This window comes from Macaca fascicularis, chromosome 1 (assembly GCF_037993035.2).
Source record: "Macaca fascicularis isolate 582-1 chromosome 1, T2T-MFA8v1.1".
Taxonomy (NCBI): domain Eukaryota; kingdom Metazoa; phylum Chordata; class Mammalia; order Primates; family Cercopithecidae; genus Macaca; species Macaca fascicularis.
Window position 1 is genome coordinate 11789291 of NC_088375.1, and position 23862 is coordinate 11813152.

Below are 23862 nucleotides of genomic sequence, written 5' to 3' on the forward strand. Positions count from 1 at the left end.
GGTTGATAGATGTCTTCAAAGAAATGCTCTGTTCTGTCATCCCATCCAAAATGCCAAATTCTTACTGGTAGTGAACAGGTCCAGTTTAGGGTATCCCGCAATGCACCTGGTTCAGTTTTATTAAACATGATGGATTTAACCACAAAATTCAACAGACTGACAAGAACATGCATCCCTTGCTTCAAAGCAACCTTTTCCATCTATATGTGGATTTTGATTTAATATTTCTCACAGTCTATTTCTTTCAAAATTATCACTTATTTTAAGGCTTTCTTAACTGAATATCAATTTTTCTACCTACCCATTGTTTCTTGGCTTTTAAGATTAAAAAAATTAAACCCCATAAATGTTATAGGAGAAATGTAGTGGGCATGTGAAAATGAAACAAAAATTTTCTACTATATATCCTAAAATAACCATAGTCTACTCTTCTTCCTGTATGTCCCTTACATATTCCTTCAATGACATGTCCACATGCTTTACTCTTTTCTTTTTATTTGTCTACTTTTACAATATTTTCACTTTTCCAATCCAGTCGAGAAATGAAAAGGGGCTGGCTGAATTACTTTCACGTCTCCTGGAGTAAGTAGAAGTAGTTTCTTGGTGCCTCCCCTAATTTCCCAGTGGAAGAATTTCCCATTGTATTCATACAAAAGTGCATAAATGCAAAGTCAGCATAATGCCCAGAGTGAACATTCTAAATGGAGAGTTATTAAAATTGTTTTAATAAGAAAAATTCTTAATGTTAGCAATTAAACATGTTACAATATGACCCAAAAGTGTCAAATCTTGGCTTGACATTTTTGTTTGTTGAGCTTTTAAATCTGAACATGTGATTTATCTAAATCTAAAAGCTCCAAAGTTTAATATTTAAACATTTTAAAGCATGTGAAGAAAAGTTACATGGATTCAAAAGTAAAACAAATGTGTGTAACCATACATAAAACATACAAAGTATCACATATATACAGCTGATATATAGTAATATATATATATATCTGTTACATATATAATACAGCTATACTAATATGCAGATATATACATATATAATCCATATATAGTAATATATCTGCTATATATACACAGCAGATATATTACGATGTCTTACCTTCATCATGAATTTCTGTAGGGGCATAAGGAAAAGAAAGGAAACATTAAATAGACATGATCTCAAAGATTCCCTTAAAAATACCTCTTACTTATAAAGGCTCCATTATCCTAAATGGAGCTATTTAAACAATAAACATAAAAAAACACATTCACCGTGTTATCGCAACAAAACTTAGTATCAACTACATGCTAGAGGAAAGCTGTAGCGAGCAAAATACTTTAAAAAAGTTTTTACATTAGTTTCTTCCTTTTTCTGTGAAAACATGCTGCTCTACTTTAATGAGTGATTCCATTTACAATCTGTTTAAGCACCAAAAATGATATTATCTTAAAAACTGATCATCTGAAAATGCTTTTTAAAAAACCAACTTTCATCTTTTTCATAAAAATGCAGTGATAAAAGCAAACAGCAACCCAACTCATTTTAATAAAAACAGTAGATTAAAACAGGTAAGGGAGATCGTAAACTAATATGCTGCAATGAGTGGCTCTCATTTCATGCAAAATAACAGTAAGCAATTTCTTAGTCACTGAATATTTTGAAAGGTGAATTTCAAAGAAAAATCACAAAAGCATTTCTATTTCTCTTAAAATGACACAGTCTCCTTTCATAAATTATATAATAGCTCTTTTTTTCTTCTACAAAACATAATGTGTATTATGTGTGTGTGCATGCAAATCTACAAATAACTTCATTTTTCTTTAGACCTCTAAAGTTTCTTTGACTTCTTATTCCTAGGATAGTTACACAGATGAAAGAGTACAAAAAAGAAAACAATGATATATTTCCAAACTTAGGGCTGAATTTAGTTGTCAGGTTGATGTCTAAGTCCTACGGAGAAAAGATATCATAGAGACACTAGTTGTAAGAAAAACTGCAAGGAAAAGTTTTCCAATATAGATATTTGTAAATATTACAATTTTTTGTAACTTATTTGCTAACTTACTGTAGCACAAAACTACATTCTCCACACCCAAAGAGGCTGCTTTCTTCAATATTTATCTTTATGTGTTTCTTGTAAGTAAGGGATGACTATATGGGCAGTGATAGTCATGGATTCCAACCAGCTTTCTGTCTTAGATTTTTTTGGATGATTAATTTGCACAGAAACACAAAGGTGGGAATTTTAGTTCTTTAGGCTAAAACTGCAGGTGTCAGTAACTCAGTGTCCTAGGTTTAGATAAATCCAGAAATATGTTTCTTGTAACCTGAAACATATTTACATAGTAATATGTATATTATTAAAGGGAAATTCTATTGAGACTAATTTTTTCATTTTCAATATTACAATTTTAAGGAAAAACTGTAAAGAAGCTTTCATTCTTGGCTTAGAAAATACACGCTGTTTAGTTACGTTTTTATAACTGATATTAATCACATATAATTATCAGGAAACTTACTTTCCATGTTAAACCGACCAATCACATGTGACTCACTAATGGGAGGGCTATCACTAAAGAATTAGGCAAAATCATTATTAAGCCCTAATTCAAAGAAATGCAAAAACCTAACATTTTGGTACAGCACATAGTTTGTTAAGAGATACTTTCTCCATGAGATTTTTTTTTTTTTTAAATTAAGCTAGATTTGGGAGATTTTTCTTTAGAAAATGTCCTCAGCCCGATTTTGTCAGGTATCTAAGTTGAACTGCTTTAAAACTGTAGTAGGTATTGACAACAACAAAAAAAGAGTGGTCGGCCAAGTGACTGAGGTCTGCCGTTCCACATTGCTAAGTCGTGTCTGACCGCAGGAAGAATAAGACACAGAGGAGAGCAAGCTGCATACACGATAAAATAGTATGACGAATGAAAATAGCAAATGCTGAAATATCCTTCTGTAGAATGAGAAAGAAGAGCAGGTGTAATACACAAACATCATTTTCAAAAGATAATCAAGAACATGAAAGATTTGTGGTATTAGTGGCATTATAGACATTAACTTTCTGTACAAATCATTTCTTGTTCAAATTGGTTTAAGGGCTAGATATTACCAAAGTTATAGCATCAGGAGACATTCAAAGGGATCGTTTAAGGCAAAAGAAGCAAGCAAAGCACATTAAAACAAAAAAGATGAGTATATTAGTTTAATTCAATGTAAGCACTGCTTCTGTATGATAAAAGCAACAAACAGAAAAAGAATAACAACAAAAACCCTTTAAAATTGATATGATGGAAAGTAGAAAAAAGAAACACATAAAGATAAATATCGAAGAAAGCAGCCTCTTTGGGTGTGGAGAATGTAGTTTTTGTGCTTACAGTAAGTTAGCAAATAAATGAACTATTTGATTTATTTCACTAATGAGAGGCTTAATAGACAAGAGCTAAAATTTCATTACACAAAATAGAGTAAGAGATGACTATATGGGCAGTGATAGTCATGGATTCCAACCAGCTTTGTGCCTTAGAATTTTTTGGATGATTAATTTGCACAGAAACACAAAGGTGGAAATTTTATTTCTTTAGGCTAAAACTGCAGGTGTCAGTAACTCAGTGTCCTAGGTTTAGATTAATCCAGAATTGACAGGTCAGATGGAGCTCCAAATACAAGCAAAACCTGAGGGCACATGCTACATTAACATGGAAGCCAGGGAGAGAAATTGCTATTGCTACATTTTAACACATAGATGGCCCTGGGTGTCAAATGCATGACAAAAAGAAGCAGAATCATCTTTTGTCTATAAGCATAAGCTAAGGCACTTTCCTAGCAAACGCAAATGATTATGAATAGAAAAACAAATCAAACGGCAATACTTGACTCTGAAAATTGCTAACAAGTACTGGATATCAAGAGAATGCATATTTAATCTGCTCTTGGTGCAAAGAAGGAAACAATAATTCAGGTGATGTAGAAGAGCTCCTCTATCATAATGATGCCTTTCAGTTCAACCTTGGTTTTTTAAAACTGGTATTTCAGTTTCATGAACTAAAATCTGATTTTTAAAAAGTCACACCTCTAAAAACCTACCTTAGAACTTTAAAAAAAAACTGTTATTGAAATGTCTCCTCAAAAATTATACAGATAAGGATTTAGTGACAAAGCACCAAACATTTGGGGGCTTGCCATTAAAAAGGATTATCAAATGCAACAATTTCAGAATAGCCTCAGAAGTCATTCTAGCATGAAGTTTCCATTAAGGAGGCAAAATGCCCTACTCCGCACACAAAATATGCATCAAATTTAAGCCTTTTTGCCATCTTTTCCTCTCCACATATCAAGATGCTAGGATTCTCCATAATTCTCCAACTGGTAACCTCTCCTTTGTGAGGAAAGATCAGGTAAATTTCATTATGTTGAGAAAACAAGGATATTTCACCATCAAAGACTAGGATTTCTAGGTAGCAATAATTAATTAATGATAGTCCCAACAATTTTTAGGAGAAAAAAAATTAACAATAACAATTCTGAGTTTCAAACATATATCAACACATACTATCTAATAGCATTTGAGATTGAAAAACTTCAACTATTGCTCTTATGATGAAAATATCTGGCTGGGTGCAGTGGCTCATGCCTGTAATCCCAGCACTTGGGGAGGCCAGGGCAGGAGTATCTGCTTGAGCCCAGGAGTTCAAGACCAGCTTGGGCACCATAGTGAGACACTGTCTCTACAAAAAATCAAAAAGTTAGCCAGGCATGGTGGCACATGCCTGTAGTCCCAGCTACTCAGGAGGCTGAGGTGGGAGTATCACTTGAGTCACACTCCAGGCTGGGTGATAGGGCAAGACCCTGTTTTAAAAAATATCTATATAAATCCTATGGAAATGTTTCACTTTCTAGGATTCCCCTGCTAAAAATGTCCAAGATGCTCTGAAAAGACAGACATGTTGATTACAGGTACAGAAATCATCTGAAAGAGGCTTGTCTATCAGCCCATGAATGAGCAGTTACACACATAATAACACATTCCACTGAAATGCCCTTGTATCACTCCTATTAATGACCATCACTGGAATCTAGTTATGTGAGATGCAGATATGTTTAAAAAGAATTCATTCTGTTCTTTGGCAGATTTGCAGCAACAGTTTTTTTCAGCCTATCAACAGCTCTGTACAGACAGTAGTTAAATAGAATGTCTTTTCTTTCCAGTATAATAAATTTGACATATATATGTACATACAATTATGTAGTTCTTCTTCAGAAGGGTAAAGAAAAATAAATGATTCCGATAAGCTACTGTAAGTTCTCACACTTCATCTCTGTGACACGTTTATAAAGCAAAGAGCTGCATAAATGCCTAAAACATGAAATAGAAGAGGTATCTAGGGCTTTCTTCATTTCCCAGCTTGTCTCGATAGAGAATTTCTCTAAATCAAAAGCAACACATTGATTTCTACAGAGGGCAAATGGATAATAATGTCCTGAAGACATATAAAGCTTTCCCTCTATTCAGATCATCACCTACACATAAAAAATTGCCCATATCAGAATACAGAAGACTCCATATATTTTTTAAAACAATTTCAAACATGAATGAACCGTGACAGCATGAAAGCATTTTGCAGGTTCTCTCATAATAGCCATTGTGTGTTGAAATGCATTTTTAAACAACTCTCTGGTTAGAAACATTTGACATGATTATAGATTTTTAACAATCACAACAGCATCATCATATTTTTTAAGAGAAACTACATGTATAAGACAGCACTCAGTCTATAGACAATGCTTCATAGACAACGATCTCACAGTCTGTTCCATCCTTTTGCTGTCTTCACCCCACTCATGACCTGAATCCTAGGCCTCCACACTGGAAACCATTGCTATAGGTTAGAAAAGGGCTAGGAGTGGAATAGATGGAAATGACCATTAGTTACTTTCTTATCCAGTACTCCGAAGTTTTATTCTCTTTTAAAGGGTAAAGAGCAGCATTTGATAACTCAGTGGGCTTATGATTAAACAGATGCACAGCTGCTCAAAGAGACAGTGATGAGGGAGAGAAGGAAGGAGATGAAGGCAGGAAGGGAATTAGGGAAAAGGGGATGGAGAGAGGGAGGGAGAAAAAGAGAAAGAAAGAGAAGGTGATTGATGGACCTTTGATGTAACTATCCAGAATAATATTATCAGGAGATTCATACAGAAGCCATTTTAATTTCCATATATATTCCAAAAGGCGTGTAACACACCTAACCTACAGAACATTACAGCTTAGCTTAGCCTTAGTTTTGTAAGGCTCCCAAAGGTCTTAATCTAGCCGTGGTAAATGCACCCGAGATAAGCAAATATAACAGAAGTTAAAACTGCACATCTGTCCCAAAACAAAACAGTGACCAGTCTCCGAATGGGATTTACAAGAAGGTCCCTGACTTAAAATGGTTCTATTTGTGATTTTTCAACTGTACGGTAGCATGAAAGTGATTTGCATTCAGCAGAAACTGTACTTTGAGTACCCATAAACCACTGTTTTTGACTTTCAGTATAGTATTCAATAAATTACATGAGATATTCATCATTTCAGTAAAATAGGCTTTGTGTTAGATGATGTCGTCCCACTGTAAGCTAATGTAAGTGTTCTGAGCATGTTTAAGGGAGGCTAAGCTAAGCTATAATGTTCTGTAGGTTAGGTGTATTACATGCATTTTTCACTTATGATATTTTCAACTTCTGAAGGGCTTTTCAGGATATAACCTCGCCCCGTACTATCATGTTCCAAAACATACTGTTACGCCATCTAAGCAGAGATGCCAAAGAGGGTGGCTGCAAATCCACTGGCTGCCCACCTCCAGTGTGTTATTAGAGGCCAGACAGCAAAGAGAGAAGTGCAGGTGGACCTAGAATCCTGCCTGCCTCCCAAGCTTGCCCTCACTTCAAGCCTAGCAAGGGTGGCTTCAGGGATACCAGATGTCCCTGGGACACCACAGACTGGTATCTGACTCTGCCTGGAGACTGCGAGGCAAAACGCTGGGTATAGCCCTATAGGGCTGCAATCGGGAAGTGACCACACTGCCAACAAGCAAATGGGGGTCATACTAGATAGATCCAGCTTGGGATTGTCTCAGAGGCCACCAAGAACTATCAGGAAGAGGAAGGAATTGCCACTGGCCAGCTAGTGGAGACGCATTTGTCTGCAGCAAGAACACCTCAAGTCAGAGATTTCTGGGGATGGAAGCTCCCCAAAAGACCAGTGCCAAGTACCCACAGAGAAAGTCAGCATTAGAAACCTGGCAAGCCCAGTGCATGACACTATGATCAAAGCAGACTTTTCCTGCCAAGCTTTCTCTTCTATCTCCTTCCCACAGCACCTGAGAGTGGCAGACTCTCTGGGTACCAAGTAGGGCATGAGGAACCTGGCGGGACAAGCAAGAAACAGCTTCCCAGATATCCCTCCCTCCAGCTCTACCCCAGACAAGTTAATTGAATTAGCTTCGAGTTCGCCTATTATACAGGTTTGGGCATTTTAATTACTGAAATGAGATCTGTATGACTGGAAATGTCTGTGGGGTATTTCACTCTTGGAATACGAGAAAGGTCATGGGACCGGTTCTAATTTAAGCCAAGGGGCAGAGGAGTACCAGCCCCACAGAGCAGTCTCAACAGTCCTTGGTTAGGTGGGTAGAGGGTTAAATTATTTTCTGTTGGCCTTCAAGGTATATCTGTAACAGCAGAATTTCAAACTTCTAATGGCCAAAGCAAAAGATATGAACTGGACAGGTCTTCAAAGAAAAAAAGAGCTCCAGTCTGAAATTTGCTGCGACATTTACACAGAATGCTCATCAGCGTTCTAAAACCCAGCAGAATCTCTTCATCATATGACTTCTAAATGAACATATATTTTGGCATCAATATGTTTAGCATTGACATAATAGTCATATTTAAGAAAAAAAGGAGTAAAGCAGATTCTAGTCCTATAGACAAAGAGATTATGGCCAATGAAGAGGTTACATAAGATTATTAAGCCAGCCACTGGCAAACTAAGCCTCAAGGTTTTCAGCTCAGAAAATATCTCAGATAGTTCCTCAGAACTGGAAGGCAATCTCTGCTGTAATGATTTACAAATAAACTTAATACAAATAAAATAAATAAATTATTATAGGAATAAGAAAGAAAAAGAAATAACATAGGCAGATCAAGAGTAACCAAATTCGCAGAGGAACGGAGGGGAAGACTTTTAGACAACAGTGAAAAGGTGATTTTATTTACTGGCAAATGCTATTTACAAAATAAGTAAAAGCAGCTTGAGTGGTTGGTCAATACCAATCCAGATACGGCACAGAAATAGTGTAATGGAAGTGAAGGGATGCAAGGATGGGAAAAGACAGAGAGCCATGTTGTAGGATGCTGATATTAGGGAAGTGCAGGACACAGAGGTGTCATGTGTGTTCTGAGAAGGAAGCAGGCTTCCCTCACCAAGACAAGAAAAAATGTGAAGCTTGGATCAGTGTTTTAACTATAGCCAAAGAGAAGTGTAGGAAATGTCAAAAACAAACAGTTGGTCAAAAGTAGTAGTAGTTCAGTTACAAAGAGAGAGATGAAGACTTCAAATTATTCTCAGCAATATAACATAGAAGTCGTAGTTTTCAAAGGTCATTAGAAGTGGTAAATTAAAAAACAAGTTTCCTTGTCTTTAAAGGGCTAAAAAAAATGTTTTAAGACAAATGAACATGAAATTGTTGGAAAACACTACTGAAAGAGCACTGGAAAGATAGCAAAATTCTCAAAATGTTGGATCCTAGGACGAGAAAAATAATGAAGATAAAATAAAGCCATCAGTTAAGTCAATCTTAAAAGATTCTTCACATAAGTCGCAGAGCAAATGAAAACAAAACATTTCAACACTGAAAAGCCTCACTGTTTTGTACTCTTGGGAAAAAGTGGAGTAGGAATATCAGTCTTGAGGAGACTTGGATTTCCATTCAGAATCCTGGTGTGTTAAATATTAGAAGGTACCTTGGTGTATTTCCTCTCTCCTTTAATTTTTCTAACAGATAAGGAAACTGAGACCAAAAGAAGCAACATAACTTTTTGCACAACTTGTGACAACGTGGGCTCTAAGAATTAGCCTCCAGAATCCTGTAACTGCCTTTTTCTACATGGTCATTCACCTTCACTGCTTAAGATTATACAGGGCCTGGCACAGTGGCTCCTGTGTGTAATCCCAGCACTTTGGGAGGCTGAGGCAGAAGGATCACTTGAGTCCAGGAGTTCAAGACCAGCCTGGGCAACATAGTGAGATTCCATCTATACCCCCCCCAAAAAAGGTTCTATGACTATATATATAATTGTCTTCTTCTACAGTACATACAAAAATATAAGGACCAAGCAGTGGAATTTTGAGATTAAACAGTCAAGTTTGTTTGCAAAAGATACACAGTATGAATAATAAACACCTTTCTGTTGGCCAGAGCACATAATAATTACAAAACAAACTATATAAAAACTATATGGTTCTAGGGATGGAAAGTACTTTAATATGCCTCATTTCAGATGAAGCAAAACCAGAAACATAAGGTTCTCTTTAGAGACCTGTGAAACACATGTTCATTACAACAAAGCAGTTAGTTTGAACACTAATAGTACAAGCCACCACTAGGAAGCAAAACAAAAGATTAGAGGCAATAGCAAGCATGCACTTTTAGATCACAATTTCTTTGCAAATACATGGAAACACATACCCATTTTTCCACATCAACTTGCTGTGGAAAGAAAAAGCCAAAATAAATAACAAACAAACAAATACCTAGCAATGTTTCAATGACTATCATTTAAATGAATTGATATCAATTTGGTCCTTGCACCACAATCTCTTTCCAATTCTAAAGCATAAAAAATTGTATTCAAGTTTTTAATTAACAACATTTAATCTCACCAAACAAATAGAACTAAGTTAATTTAGCAATCAGAACTCTAAAAGACATTAGGCTGGAAATGCATCAGGTACATGAAATAATGAAAATCCAATATATTTAAAAGCAAACATGAACATTTCTAATTCTCAAATGTAATAGGCCTTCTGATTTAAGAACTATGACTCTCCTCTAATTATAAAAACTGATTTAATTAAAAAGACCAATTTAGAGATATAGTGTCTAACTACAATTTCTCTCGCGACACTTAAAGTAAAATTTCTCTTACTCTAATCTTTCTAGCATTTCATACAATTTCATAATATAAAAGCATGCCTTAACAAATAGTTCTGAAGTTATACGGGAATCAAATTATTTTTTTAAATTGTATCTATAAATGAATCTTAGTCTCTTAATCATTATGTGGCTCTTTAAAATTTAAGTGACTATAATCATACCCACATTGTAAATAGAACAAACAAAAAAGTCATTTGTCAACCAAGACTATCTTCTACAACACCCTAGGATTCCTTGCAAATAAATCAGAATAAAAAATTTCAACATTGAGGGACATACTCAGTCTCAAAGGTAAGTTTCCTTAACTCACCTCCCATCTATAGAATGTCCTGTGGGAGCTGTGGTTTGCTTCACACCCTTCATGTATGAAAGTTTCTTTGTAATTTTTTTTTCTTAGAAAACTCATTAATTAGGTAAGAAGCTAATGCTACTTAGGCAGAAATCTTGGGCTATTAGCTAGGAATCTCCAATGCCTTGGTAAACAAGCTTTTGGGAAGCAATGTGCATAAAAAGCATCATACAGAGTGATTCTTTTAAAAACGTTATAAAGTGATATTTAAAAAAACAACCTAAATATACAGGTAGAATTTTATGAAGCCCTAATGAAATTCAATAGTTTACTTTTAACAGAGCATTTTGGCTTATTTTGTAATTTACTTAGTCTTCAGAAAAATCTGTTCTAAACTCACTTCCTCCTTTGCATTTTACAAACACACTGTTGTTATTTAAGAAAAACACTTGACTGAACAGAAAGGCCTGATTTTCACTATACATTTTTCAAAATATTTTGTTGTTATAGAAAGTTGAAGATTGCCTCTCAAACATTAACTTACTGGAGTGATGAATCCATTTCTTTAGATCCTGGGGCAAAGGGAAGCAAAAGAGGCATGTCCAGCATAGTGCAATTGTTCTGTGCACTTTTCTACCTCTAAAAGGGCAAATTTTTATATTTATTCTCTCCCCCCAAAAAATCTAAAAAACTTAAATGACTTCCTTTTCACATTTATCAGGAAAACAGAATATGCCATATTTTTAGTGCTATCAATGATTATCAAAAACATTGTATTTTGCCATCATCAGGTTCACTTCCGCATGTCAGTCATTCACACATACATACATACACACACCCACACACACACCCACACTCCCGTCAGTGCAAAGATAAAGTCATGGGATTTTTCCAGAAGAAAGAATTTATAATCAAGAGTCATAGTTACTAATGATAGTAACAGGAGTTCTTTAATGTTCTATATTACAAAAGACACAGTTCTTCAAGGAGCAAGAATTAGGAGCAATAATGTAACAAACAGAATATCCAAATACCCAAAGAAAAGCTTAGCAAAAGCATTGCTGGGAGTGAATTATCAGCTAGACACACAAGACAAGACAAATGGTCCACAGGGTTAAAAGACTAACATACAATAAAACTGTAATTATGCATAAGCAATGCAGAACGATTTCATGACACGTCTCTTGTTCTTGTTAACAGGAATCATTTAAATTCCTGCAAATGGTGAAAAGAATGATTCAAATGGAGCTAATCAAGAAAAGGAAATACAAAATTCACAGTAAACTTAACCATTTTTAGAATTTAAGCAGTTACAAATCCATAAAACATATAAGACAGAGGAACATTTTTTCCAATAACTTATCCAAGTATGTGGAATATTAAAAATATATATATGGATTTTATTAAAGAAAATGACTATTTTAATATCTGCAGGAAATTACATTAAATGTCTTATCATATTAACACTAATAAAAAGAGCAATTTCATTTCAAAATTTCAAAATAAAAACAAAATTCCCCTTAAAAGAAACAATAGTTATTTAAACACCAACTTGATTTAGCAGAGAGGACATAAGCATCTAACACAAAATAATTATTTTTAAATTATATCACTATACGAAAGGCAGATAATCCAAACGACATCTCTATTTTTGCATTCTTTTTTTTTTTTTTTTTTTCTTGAGACGGAGTCGCACTCTGTCACCCAGGCTGGAATGCAGTGGTGGGATCTTGGCTCACTGCAACCTCCGCCTCCTGGGTTCAAGCAATTCTCCTGTCTCAGTTTCCTGGGTAGCTGGGATTATAGGTGCCCGCCACCACACCTGGCTAATTTGTGTATTTTTAGTAGAGATGGGGTTTCACCATGTTGGCCAGGCTGACCTCGAACTCCTGACCTCAAGTGATCCACCCATCATGTGCATTCATATTTTAATTACAAATTTAGGGCACATAAACATGAGCTCTTCTATAAACTTTTTTTAAAAAAAGTTTGGTTGCTTCTTTCGAATTGATTAACTTGATTCTACTGTTTAAGATGGATAATTCTGTTGAGTTAAAGCAGTTACCGTGTGGCAGGCTTTGAGCCATACATTTTACATGTAATCTTATCATCTGCATTTTACATACTAGAAAACAAATGACATAAAGGTATTACACGCAAATCTTCAACAACAAAATAAAATGACACAAAGCTACTAAAGCTACTAAATTTTCTAGAAAGTTCATTATTATGCCTTTCCCCTGAAAGTTGCAACACACCTGGTGTTGACTTTTTATGTAAGATGGTAGGGAGGGAGTTAAGAATCGTCTCCTCACCCACCCTCATGTATCTATCCAAATGACCATTTATTAAAAAAATACATCTTTTCCCCATTAGCACTGCGTCATCACTTACTAATGTGTCCAGAGACAAATGTGTGGATCTACTGATGAACTCTACCCTGGTCTATTTTTCTGTCTCTGTCCTAATACCCAACAGTCTTATTGCAACATTAAAATAAGTCTTGATATCCAGGAGTCAAAGACTCTAACCTTGTTCTTTTCTTCAAAGTTGTATTTGATAATCTTGCTCTTCTTCATTGAGAACTGGCTTTTTCAACTTTCATGCACACAAGAAAACCTGCTGGGATTCTGATTGCGATTACATTGATCTACCCAACCAATTGGAAGAGAACTGTCATCTTTGTAATACTGAGCCTCCCAATATATGAACAGGGCATATTTATCCCTTTTTTAAGGTCATCTTTATTTTTCTCAAAATGTTTTTCAATTTTGTGTGTAAAGGTTTGCACATCTTTCATTAGAGTTATTCCTAGGTGTGTGTTGTTTTATTATACTAATATAAGTGAAATCACTTATTTTTATTTTGTAATTGCTTTTTACTAGAATATAAAAATATAACGGAATTATTTATAATGAGCTGTGACTTTGCTAAGCTCAGTTTTCCCAACTTTATTCAACATGGCCTTCAAAGAATTCAAGATTTCACCAGTTTTGCATTTGATAATTTCTATCAGTTTAAGTAACTTTTCTTACATGCCAACTTACTAATATTGCAATGAATAGGCATTTAATATTTAAAAATGTTTTTATAGTATCTGTTAAAATAAATACATTTTTCTTTTTTTCTCTTAATAAGGTAAATGACAGTAATTGGTTTTGAATCCCAACTTGGTTGTAATAGGCTATTGAGTTATCTGTCAATGGGATGGATTTGCTAACATTTCATGGAGGATTTCTACACCTATGGTCCCTGATGCATATTAGTCTATACCTTTATTATTTTTTTTTGCAAGGTCTTTGTCATAGTTTAGGATCAGGGTTATGTTGACCTCATAACATCGGCTGGGAAGTATTATGAAAGAGTTTAAGATTGGTATTATTCTTTCCTTATATGTTTGGTGGAATTAACCAGTGAGGCCATCTGGGCCTGGACTTCTTTGTGAGAAGGCTTTAATGATCAATTCATTTTATTTAATAAATGTAAGACAGTTGATATTTCCCACTTCTAGTGTTAGAGATGGTAAACTGTATTTTGCTAACACTATATTGTTTCTAGAAAGTTTTAATTACTTTGGAATAAAGCTATTCACAGTATTCTCTTATTATCTTTTCATAGTTTAGAGGTTCTCCAGTGATTTCCTATTTTCATTCCTAATATTGTTAATTTTATATTCTCTCTTTTTTGTATTCAGTCTTTCCAAGGGCTCATCAATTTTATTAGTCGTTTCAAAAAACCAGCTATTAGCTTGGATGATTTATGTTTCTTTCTACTTCATAAATTCTGCTTCTTATTATTTCTTCTATTTCATAAATTCTGCTCTTTATTATTTCTTCTTTCTACATTTTTCAGGTTTAATATTTTCTCTTTGTGGTCTTCTTGAGATATTTAGATAATTGATTATTCAGTTCTTCTTATGTATTTAGGGCCAAAAAATTCCCTCTACTCAGTTTTAACTGTATCCACAGTTTTAGCTACATCTCATGTTTTCCACTTTATCCAATTAAAAATATCTCATCATTTGCCATTGTGATTAACTTGTTGATTCCTAGACTTATGGATTTGCAATTCCTTTCGTTACTTATTTCTTAATTATATGATAAGAAAGGAATACACTCTTATTTCAAACCTCTGAAATTTGCTTATACTTCCTCCATAATCAATTTTGGTAAATGTTCCATCTGCACTTGAAACAAATGTGTACTTTCTCAGCATATGGTGCAGTGTTCTATAAATGTCAATATATATGTTAATTAATCATGCTGTTCAGATTTCTGCATCCTCATTGATTTATTTGCCTGATTATTGTTATACTGCGAGAAGCGTGGTCTTATACATTCAATGTTGATTGATTTCTCCTCATAATTTTGTCAATTTTTGTTTTTTAAGTTTGAAAGCTATATCATTAGATTCATGTATATTCAGAATTATTTTTCTTATACCCTGACTTTTTTATCATAGCGAAATGTCCATCTTGATTTCTTGCAATACTTTCTGCCCTAAATTCTTTCTCAGATATCAGATTTTTACTTTATTTTATTTTATTTTTATTTTTTAGATGGATTCTTACTTTTGTCACCCAGACTGGAGTACAGTGGTGCGATCTTGGCTCACCGCAACCTCTACCTCCTGGGTTGAAGCTATTCTTCTGCCTCAGCCTCCTGAGTAGCTGGGACTGCAGGCACCCGCCACCACGTCTGGCTAATTTTTTGTATTTTTAGTAGAGACGGAGTTTCCCCATGTTGGCCAGGCTAGTCTTGAACTCCTGACCTCAAGGGATCCACTCACCTCCCAAAGTGCTGGGATTACAGGCATGAGCCACCACGCCCAGCCCTTTCTCAGATATTAATATAGTTATACCAGCTTTCTTTAGATTCAACTTTACCATATATACAACTTTACCATCCTATAGCTTTTACTCTTTCTGTAAGATAGTCTTAAAGTGTATCTCCGGTAAGCAACATACAATTGCAGTTAATAAAATCTGACAATTTATGAATTTTGATTGAAGTATTTAGTCAATTTACATTTAGTTTTATTCTTAAAATACGAGTTTATATTTATTATATAGTTATATTTATCAAATTATCTGTATTATATTGGTCTTGTGTTCTCTTTATGTAGCTTTATGGAAATATAATTTATATATCATAAAGTTCATTTATTTAAAGTACACAATTTCAAGGCTTTTTAGTATAGTTACACAGTTGTGAACCATCACCATAATCTAATTTAAGAACAGATTCAGCCCATATGTTCTTATTTCTTTTCCCTCCTTTCTTCCTGCCTTTACACTAATCAAATATTTTGATATTGCATTTTTCCTTCTGGAAAGTTGTTGGTTATGCTTTCTCATTCTTTCGGTTAGTACCCTAGAGGTTGCGTGTTCATCCATGACATTTAATAATCTTCCATTGTGATTAACTCTTTCATTATAAATATAAATTAGTAACTTCACCTTGTTCCAGAAAAAAGATTTTTTGAACATGTTTGACAATTTTATCCTCTCCCACCTTTTGCGTTATTATCATTGTGCATTTTAATTGCACATATATTTTAAACCTCACAAGGCATTAATACGATTATTTTGTATAGTTAGCATTAATTTACATTTGGCCACATATTTCCTTAGTCTTTCCCTTCTGCATTTCCTGTTTTCACTCTGGTGTAATTTCCTTTCTGCCTGAAGAACCCCATCTCCTGTATCTAAATTATCTCAATTTTTATTTGTCTGGAAATGTCTTTACTTCACTCTCACTTTTGAAGGACATCTTTATCTGGCTATAATACAGAGTTAGTGATTATTTTTCCTCACAACACTAAAGATGCCTTTGTCTTCTGATTCAGATTTTTCTAACGTATCCTCATATATCAGTCTTATTATGGCTTTTTAATTTTGTTCCCTCCTCTAGCTACTTTTAAGATTTTTTTATTTTGCTAGTTTTCAACACTTTTACTATGGTACACCACAGTGTGGTTTTATAAGTATTAATCTTTCTTAGGATTGACAGTAATCTTGAATCTCACTATTATAGCTCCAAATCCATCACAGTTTGGGAATCCAGTTACTTGTATGTTAGATTTTATTACTAGAGTTAATGCATCTTTTATGATTTTTTCCCTTTATTCTTAATATTCTTTTCTCCACATAAGTCAGTCTGGATATTTTCAACTAATCTATTTTTCAGTTCATGAATCCTTTCTTCAACTATGTCCCAGCTGCTGTTAAACTAATCTTCTGAGTTCTTACTTCACTTACTGTGGTTTTCAGTATTTGATTTTCCATTTTATTTTTTTCGTTGTAGATTCCACAATTGTTTTAAGGTCTGTGACTGATAATTCCAATATCTGGATCACTTACAGGTCTATTTCTACTGTCAGATTTTCTCTTGATCCTGACTCCTTATATGCCTAATAACATTTTTAACTGCACATCAGATACTGTGTGTTAAAATCTGTATACAAGCTAATTTTGTTTCTTCCTCCAGAAAAGATGTACCTATGGCTGGCAGCTAGATGATGGGCAGATAACACCAATTCCATTTGAGCTGAGTAGATTGAAGGGTGGGTTTCAGACTTAGCAAGATTCAGCCTACCTTTAGTTCACCCTCTCTCCTAGTAATTATAACTTCCAAGGATTCCAACTGAGAGCCTGGAATGATTGTCAAAACCCCTACTCCTTAGCAACCACTGAAACAAATTTTTGGCCCCCCAGCACAAGATTAGACCTCACAAGACGTTATTAGAATTGTTTCATAGAATCAATAGTCACATCTTACTATACTGCTGACTTTTTGATCTGCTTTCTGTTAAGCTTCTTAGCTTGTTTCCCAAAGGTTAATAACAGAAAAATGATCTGGAATAGTGGTACATGCCAGTTATCCAAGCTACTTGAGAGGACGATTGTTTGAGCCCAGGAGTTCGAATCCAGCCTGGACAAGGAAACCCTGTCTTGTAACAATAATAATAATAATAATAATAATAATAATAATAATAATAATAAAACACCACAACCAACAGAGAAATAACTCAAGTGGAAAGCCTCTTCAGAGTGTAAGCCTTATTTCTATCTCTTTTCCTTCAAGATCTTATACCCTCAAATTCTGCCTATGTTGTCAGGCCTGAGATTACATAAACTTTGCAGGCTCCTCTGCCTTAATCTCTGCCCAAATGAATACTCAGCAAATGCCCCAAAGGGAAAACTGGTATAAAAAAAAGTTAGACCTACCTCAGTGCACTTCTCTTACTGCTGGGATTTAGGTCTCTTCAAGTCCTAGCTACCTCAGAAGTTTCCAATGCCTCAATCTTATTTCCTTTTAAATTGAATATATTCTGATTAAATCTTTCAAATTTAATCCTTTTAAAACTTCTGGTTTGGAGGCGGTTTGGGTGTTTTGCTTGTTTCTCGTTTTTCCCACAGCTGGAATATTAGTCTACTGGCAGAAACAGAACTATTAAATTTTTTCTCTAAATTTTTTAAACAAGGTCTGATCCAAACAATAAAAGATTCAAAACAAAGTAAAAATACATTGTTTCTGGCCTAGATGTTTTCTTCCCAACAAAACCCAAAATCCTTGGTGCCTAGGGATTTGTTACGTATGTGGCCAAACTGTGATTAAGGACAGAATTAAATGAAATCCACATTATATACTTTTCATTAAAACATCAGCATTTAGATCAGTTAGTTATATTTCAACAAGCAGTGAATTCATCTTGAAAGAAGAAAGGGAAAGAAACATATATAGAGAGAACCTACTATTATAGGTATATATTTTTCTTTATTTTTCTCTGTCTCTCTGGCTTTTTGATTGTTTGTTTGTGTTTGTTTTTGAGACGGGGTCTCGCTTTGTTACCTAGGGTGGTACACTCACAGCTCAGGGCAGCATGGAACTCCTAGGCTCTAGTAATCCTCCCACCTCAGCCTCCTGAGTAGCTGGGACTACAGGTGCACACCACCATGTCCAGCTAGTTTTTTGTTTTTTTTGTTTGTTTGTTTGTTTTTTGGTAGAGACAGGGGTCTCTCTTTGTTGCCCAGGCTGCTCTCAAACTCTCAGCTTTAAGCAATCCTCCTGCCTCCCAAAGTGCTAGGATTATAGGTGTGAGCCACCATGCCCAACCTCTTTTCCATTTCCATACATGTTTACAAATAACAGAATCACAGATTCACAGGACCTCAAACTGAGGTATCTACCTAAATGTTCATAGGAGCAGACCAGGTACATTTAAAACGAAAAATACGAAGCACTAAATTAGAACAGACAGACATGACATTAATGTGGGAGAATTATAAATAAAAGGAAAAGCATCTCTTCATACTGTAGTATTGTAAGTGATATGCACTTTAACAGCATGAGACCACAAAGTCTTTTCTGCCATTAGTTTGAGAAAGAAATTTATCATAAGTTTAAATGAGCAAATGAAGCACAAAAGTGAGGCCAGTAATTGACTTAATTAAACGTTAGCCCAATTTCCTAACTTTACTACGGTTTTGCAGTATTAGCCAGGCAGAACTCTGTTTTTTTAGATCTGTCAAACAATGAAGCCGACTTAGTACAATAAACTCAAAAATCTCATACACTAAACACACACACACAACGCAATACAAGGAAAGGGTTTAGAAATTTTATTCGTAACTATAAATGCTTTCTTTTAAAATTTAAACTAGGTAATAAAGAACTAAGATCTACTACTTTCTAAATTATTCTTACTTTAGAATAGGAAAAGTTCATGTACTACTATTTCAATGTTTTCTGAATTTGTTCAAATCCTCAGGATTTTTTTTTTTTTTTTTTTTTTTTTTTTTTTTTTTTTTTGAGGCAGAGTCTCTCTCTTCACCAGGCTGGAGTATAGCAGCAGTAGTAGCACTCACTTCAGCCTTGACATCCCAGGCTCAGCAATCTTCCCACCTCTCAGCCTTCCAGGTAGCTGGGACTAGAGGCACATTGCACCACACCTGGCTAATTTTTTTATTTTTTGTAGAGACAGAGTCTCGTCATGTTTCCCAGGCCGGTCTCGAACTCTGGGGCTCAAGTGATCCACCCGCCTGACGCTTGCAAAGTACCGGGATTACAGGTATGAGCCACCACACCCAGCCTGGATATGCACTAACTCAAAATTATCAATATCTCCTTTCTCTAAGCACAGAATATGTTAAAAGTGGCTGCTGCATAAACCTTAATGTTAACAAACTCGAGTAGATGGACGGGTGCTAAGTAAAGAACATATTAAGTCTCTTCCATGGAGGCTACTTATCAGAATTACTAAGTGAAATTAAATTCCACAAGTAATTTCATTTGGGAGATAGACAAGAAGAGTAAGAACAATTTGGGGGGGAGGGGAAAAGAAAGGGGGACTAATCTTAATATTAGACATTTCTAAAATATACTGATAAACAGTGTTATTAGACATAATAACAGACTTTGTTAGAAAATATTCAGCTTAGAGTAACACCTCTAGGAATGTGTATTAATTTAAATGTATGATTAAAAAGTCATCAGAATAAATATAAGGAAAGAAATCATCAGTCATGAATAATGCTGGAACTTTTGCTTAGCTAAAATTAATAGAAAAAAAATCAACTTGATTACTACTCTTAAATAAATTCCAGCTCATGTAACACTGTTTCAATGTTTTCTGAATTTGTTCAAATCCTCAGGATATGTACATTTCTTTTTTTTCTTTTTTTCTTTTTGGCAGAGTCTCTCTCTTTTGCCCAGGCTGGAGTATAATAGCACTTCAGCCTTGACCTCTCGGGCTTAGATCTATTATGAATAATAAATTTCATATAATAATAAAGTCTGAAATAAATGTTAGGTCTATCCACTATGAAAAACTGGTGGGTAAATAGAGGAATACAGAAATTTTTTAAACATTCTAACAATTCAGTACATCCCAATCAAAATCTCAGCAATTTATTTTGCAGATTTTTACAAACTGATTTTAAAATTTATATGGGAAGACAAAACACCCACAATAATCACAATATTGGAGAAGAACAAAGTCAGAGACAGACATTACGTAACTTCAAGACTTACTATAGGCCGGGCACGGTGGCTCACACCTGTAATCCCAGCACTTTGGGAGTCCGAGGTGGGTGGATCACAAGGTCAGGAGATCAAGACCATCCTGGCCAACAAGGTGAAACCCCGTCTCTACTAAAAATACAAAAATTAGCTGGGTATGGTGGTGGGGGCCTGTAGTCCCAGCTACTCAGGAGGCTGAGGCAGGAGAACTGCTTGAATCCAAGAGGCAGAGGTTAGTTGCAGTGAGCCAAGATGGCGCCACTGCACTCCAGCCTAGTGACAGAGCGAGACTCCGTCTCAAAAAATAAAAATAAAAAATAAAAGACTTACTATAAAGCTACAGGAATCAAGACAATGTGGTGTTGGTTAAAGAACAGACATTGAACAAAACCATATTCTAATGTAAATAAAATGTATAAAATACATATCACATAATCACTATATAAAATGAGAGACAAAAAGAAGAAAATGTGGACACCCAGTGAAAAGGAACTCTGAGTAGAAATACTACTTCTGGCTGGGAGCTTCATGAAAGGGTTTAAGGAAGACACCTCCTTGGACATTTGCAGAGAAGGATGGGGTAAACTTTTGAAAGGCTCAGAATTCTAGGTTGAGGAATTAGTGTGGTAACAATGTGGAGAATATATACCTGAAGAAAGTGTAGCATATTCAGGGACTGAGTTCAGTTTGGATAGATAACTAATAGTATAAAGAACTAATTAGAGTTAGAAATAAAGTAAGATTACAGTTTTAGATTCCTTTGTAAGAATGGAGGTCATATGATAGCAATTAAATTAGGAACAGTCTGCTGGAGGGACAGTGTGCAATACTTACAGGCAAGTTAAACACCTAGATCTAAGAAGACATCATCAAGGCAGGCGGGCGCCTGTAGTCCCAGCTACTCGGGAGGCTGAGGCAGGAGAATGGCGTGAACCCGGGAGGCGGAGCTTGCAGTGAGCCGAGATTGCGCCACTGCACTCCAGCCTGGGTGACAGAGCAAGACTCCGTCTCAAAAAAAAAAAAAAAAAAAAAAAGAATGGAGGTCATATGATAGCAATTAAATTAGGAACAGTCTGCTGGAGGGACAGTGTGCAATACTTACAGGCAAGTTAAACACCTAGATCTAAGAAGACATCATCAAGGCAGCCCCCAACAAAATGCCATGAGAATAATCCAATCATTAGCTGGATTCAACCAGCTGCACATATTTGTTCCTAACCAATGCTTGAATAATTTCCAGAGGAACTAAAAACCCCTTATGGGGGCCGGGCGTAGTGGCTCACGCCTGTAATCCCAGCACTTTGGGAGGCCAAGGCAGGCGGATCACCTGAGGTTAGGAGTTCAAGACCAGCCTGGCCAACACGGAGAAATCCCATCTGTACTAAACATACACAAAAATTAGCCAGGCATGGTGGTGGGTGCCTCCCAGCTACTTGGGAGGCTGAGGCAGGAGAATCGCTTTAACCCAGGAGGCAGAGGTTGCAGTGAGCCAAGACCACGCCATTGCACTCCAGCCTAAGCAACAAGAATTAAACTCTGTCTCCAAAAAAAAAAAAAATATACCTTATGGGGAAACCACATACAAATCAATACCACCCACATCAAATCCATGCTGGAGCTTTACAGCCTATACCTCAAGAATCAATAAATGATATAATTAATTTCCTTACATGTAATATAATTGTCAGTCACACAAATACTTCTATTCTGGGAACTATTAGAAACAAAACTTCCAGTCCATGACTGTGTAAAGATAATCACAGTTTTTAATCGTTGACCTTGGTACATTGTTTCTATTTCTTCATGTGAAAAAAAAATCATTTATTGGGTGTTTATACTTACAAGGCACACGTTCCATGTATGTCCTATTCTGGAAGAGGCATCTGTAGTAACTCAGTTCGCTCTCACTATTTTCTCTACACAGAATCTAGAACGTGGTTACTCATCATATATCAAGAGAGTGAACAAATGCAATTACCACCAGCTTACGAAGTATTTAATTTTGCTGGTTTAGCCACTGTTTCTTCTGTGGTCTCTGGTGTTATTTAACTTTCATTTATCTCTGTCTTTGCACTGTCCAATCTGATTCATTGTTGTGTGAGATTTGGGGTTTTGTTGTTGTTGTTGTTGTTGTTTTTTTTTTTTTTTTTTTTTGAGACGGCATCTTGCTCTGTCATCCAGGTTACAGTGAGGTGGCACAAGCACAGCTCACTGCAGCCTTGATCTCCCAGGCTTAAGCAATCCCACCACCTCAGCCTCTGAAGTAGCTGGGTCTATAGGTATGCTGGCTACGGCTATTAGCCACCATGTCCAGCTAATTGTTTTTTTTATTTTTTGTAGAGACAGTTTCACCATGTTGCCCAAGCTGGTCTCAAACTCCTGGGCTCAAGTGATCCTCCCACCTCAGACTCCCAAAGTGCTTGGATTACAGGCGTGGGCCACAGAACCTGGCCTACTTTTCTCTTTTGTCAGATATTGCAAGGCTTTCAATATGTTCTTCTTGTCTCACATATGGCTCACATTTTCCAGGGCTATGGAAATCAGTGTGCGGCAATATTAGGCCCATTCTGTGTGCTCTTCCTGCGCTGCTCTTTGTACTTTTTTCAGTGGCCTAAGGACAGTTCTAAGGTTTCTGGTTCCAGCAAAGGACCCTTCTACAGTTCCACGTGGTCTTAAGAGTTAATGCTTCACCATGAAGTCAGGGGTCACATGTGGCCTGATCTCAGAAGCCACATGAAAGTAATCAGGTTGTACTACCAGTACTGACCTCATGCTCACTATCAGAATGTTTCATCTGGTCTGTGTAATCTTCAAGTTGTGTAGATCCTGCTGGTCTTTGCCTTTCTCTCACACTTCTGGGATTACTTGCAAAAAAAGTGTATCTTCTCAGAATGTGTGACTGCATCAACCACTAAAGAGGTTGTGTGAGCTGGGTAAGGTGGCTCACACCTGTAATCCCAACATTTTGGGAGGTTAAGCTGGGAGGATCACTTAAGTTCAGGAGTTCAAGGCCAGCCTGGGCAATATACCAAGAACCCATCTTTACCAAAAAAAAAAAAAATTTAATTAGCCAGGCATGGTGGCTTGTGCCTGTGGTCTTGGCTACTCAGGAGGCAGGAGGATCCCTTAAGACCCAGCACTGGAGGCTGCAGAGAGCTATGATCATACTACTGCACTCCAGCATGGGTAACAGAACTAGAATTAAGTGAAAAAAAAAAAAAAAGAAGTTATTTAACTCAATAAAAGTAAGACTTATTTAAGTCTTCAAATCAGAGATGAAACACAAGATTTTGTATGCATGCATATTATTTGTATTGCCTTCTGTAAATAGATTCTATAAGTTTTATCTGATTCACGAAGACACCA

At 35.7% G+C, this 23862-nt stretch overlaps 1 protein-coding gene across 10 annotated transcripts in view; it reads right to left on the bottom strand.

Moving 5' to 3' along the window:
• Positions 1–23862, bottom strand: part of RYR2 (ryanodine receptor 2) — a 787495-nt gene that overhangs the window by 464156 nt on the left and 299477 nt on the right. For all 10 annotated transcript variants that reach the window (XR_012434021.1, XM_065543167.2, XM_065543147.2 and 7 more), the window contains exons 4-5: positions 9718–9738; positions 1109–1123 (exon numbers count right to left, since the gene is read on the bottom strand). Coding sequence is in view for 9 of the 10 variants with exons in the window: in XM_065543167.2 (XP_065399239.1) it covers positions 1109–1123; positions 9718–9738 (36 nt within the window). In the remaining variant the exon portion in view is untranslated. The remainder of the gene's footprint in view (positions 1–1108; positions 1124–9717; positions 9739–23862) is intronic.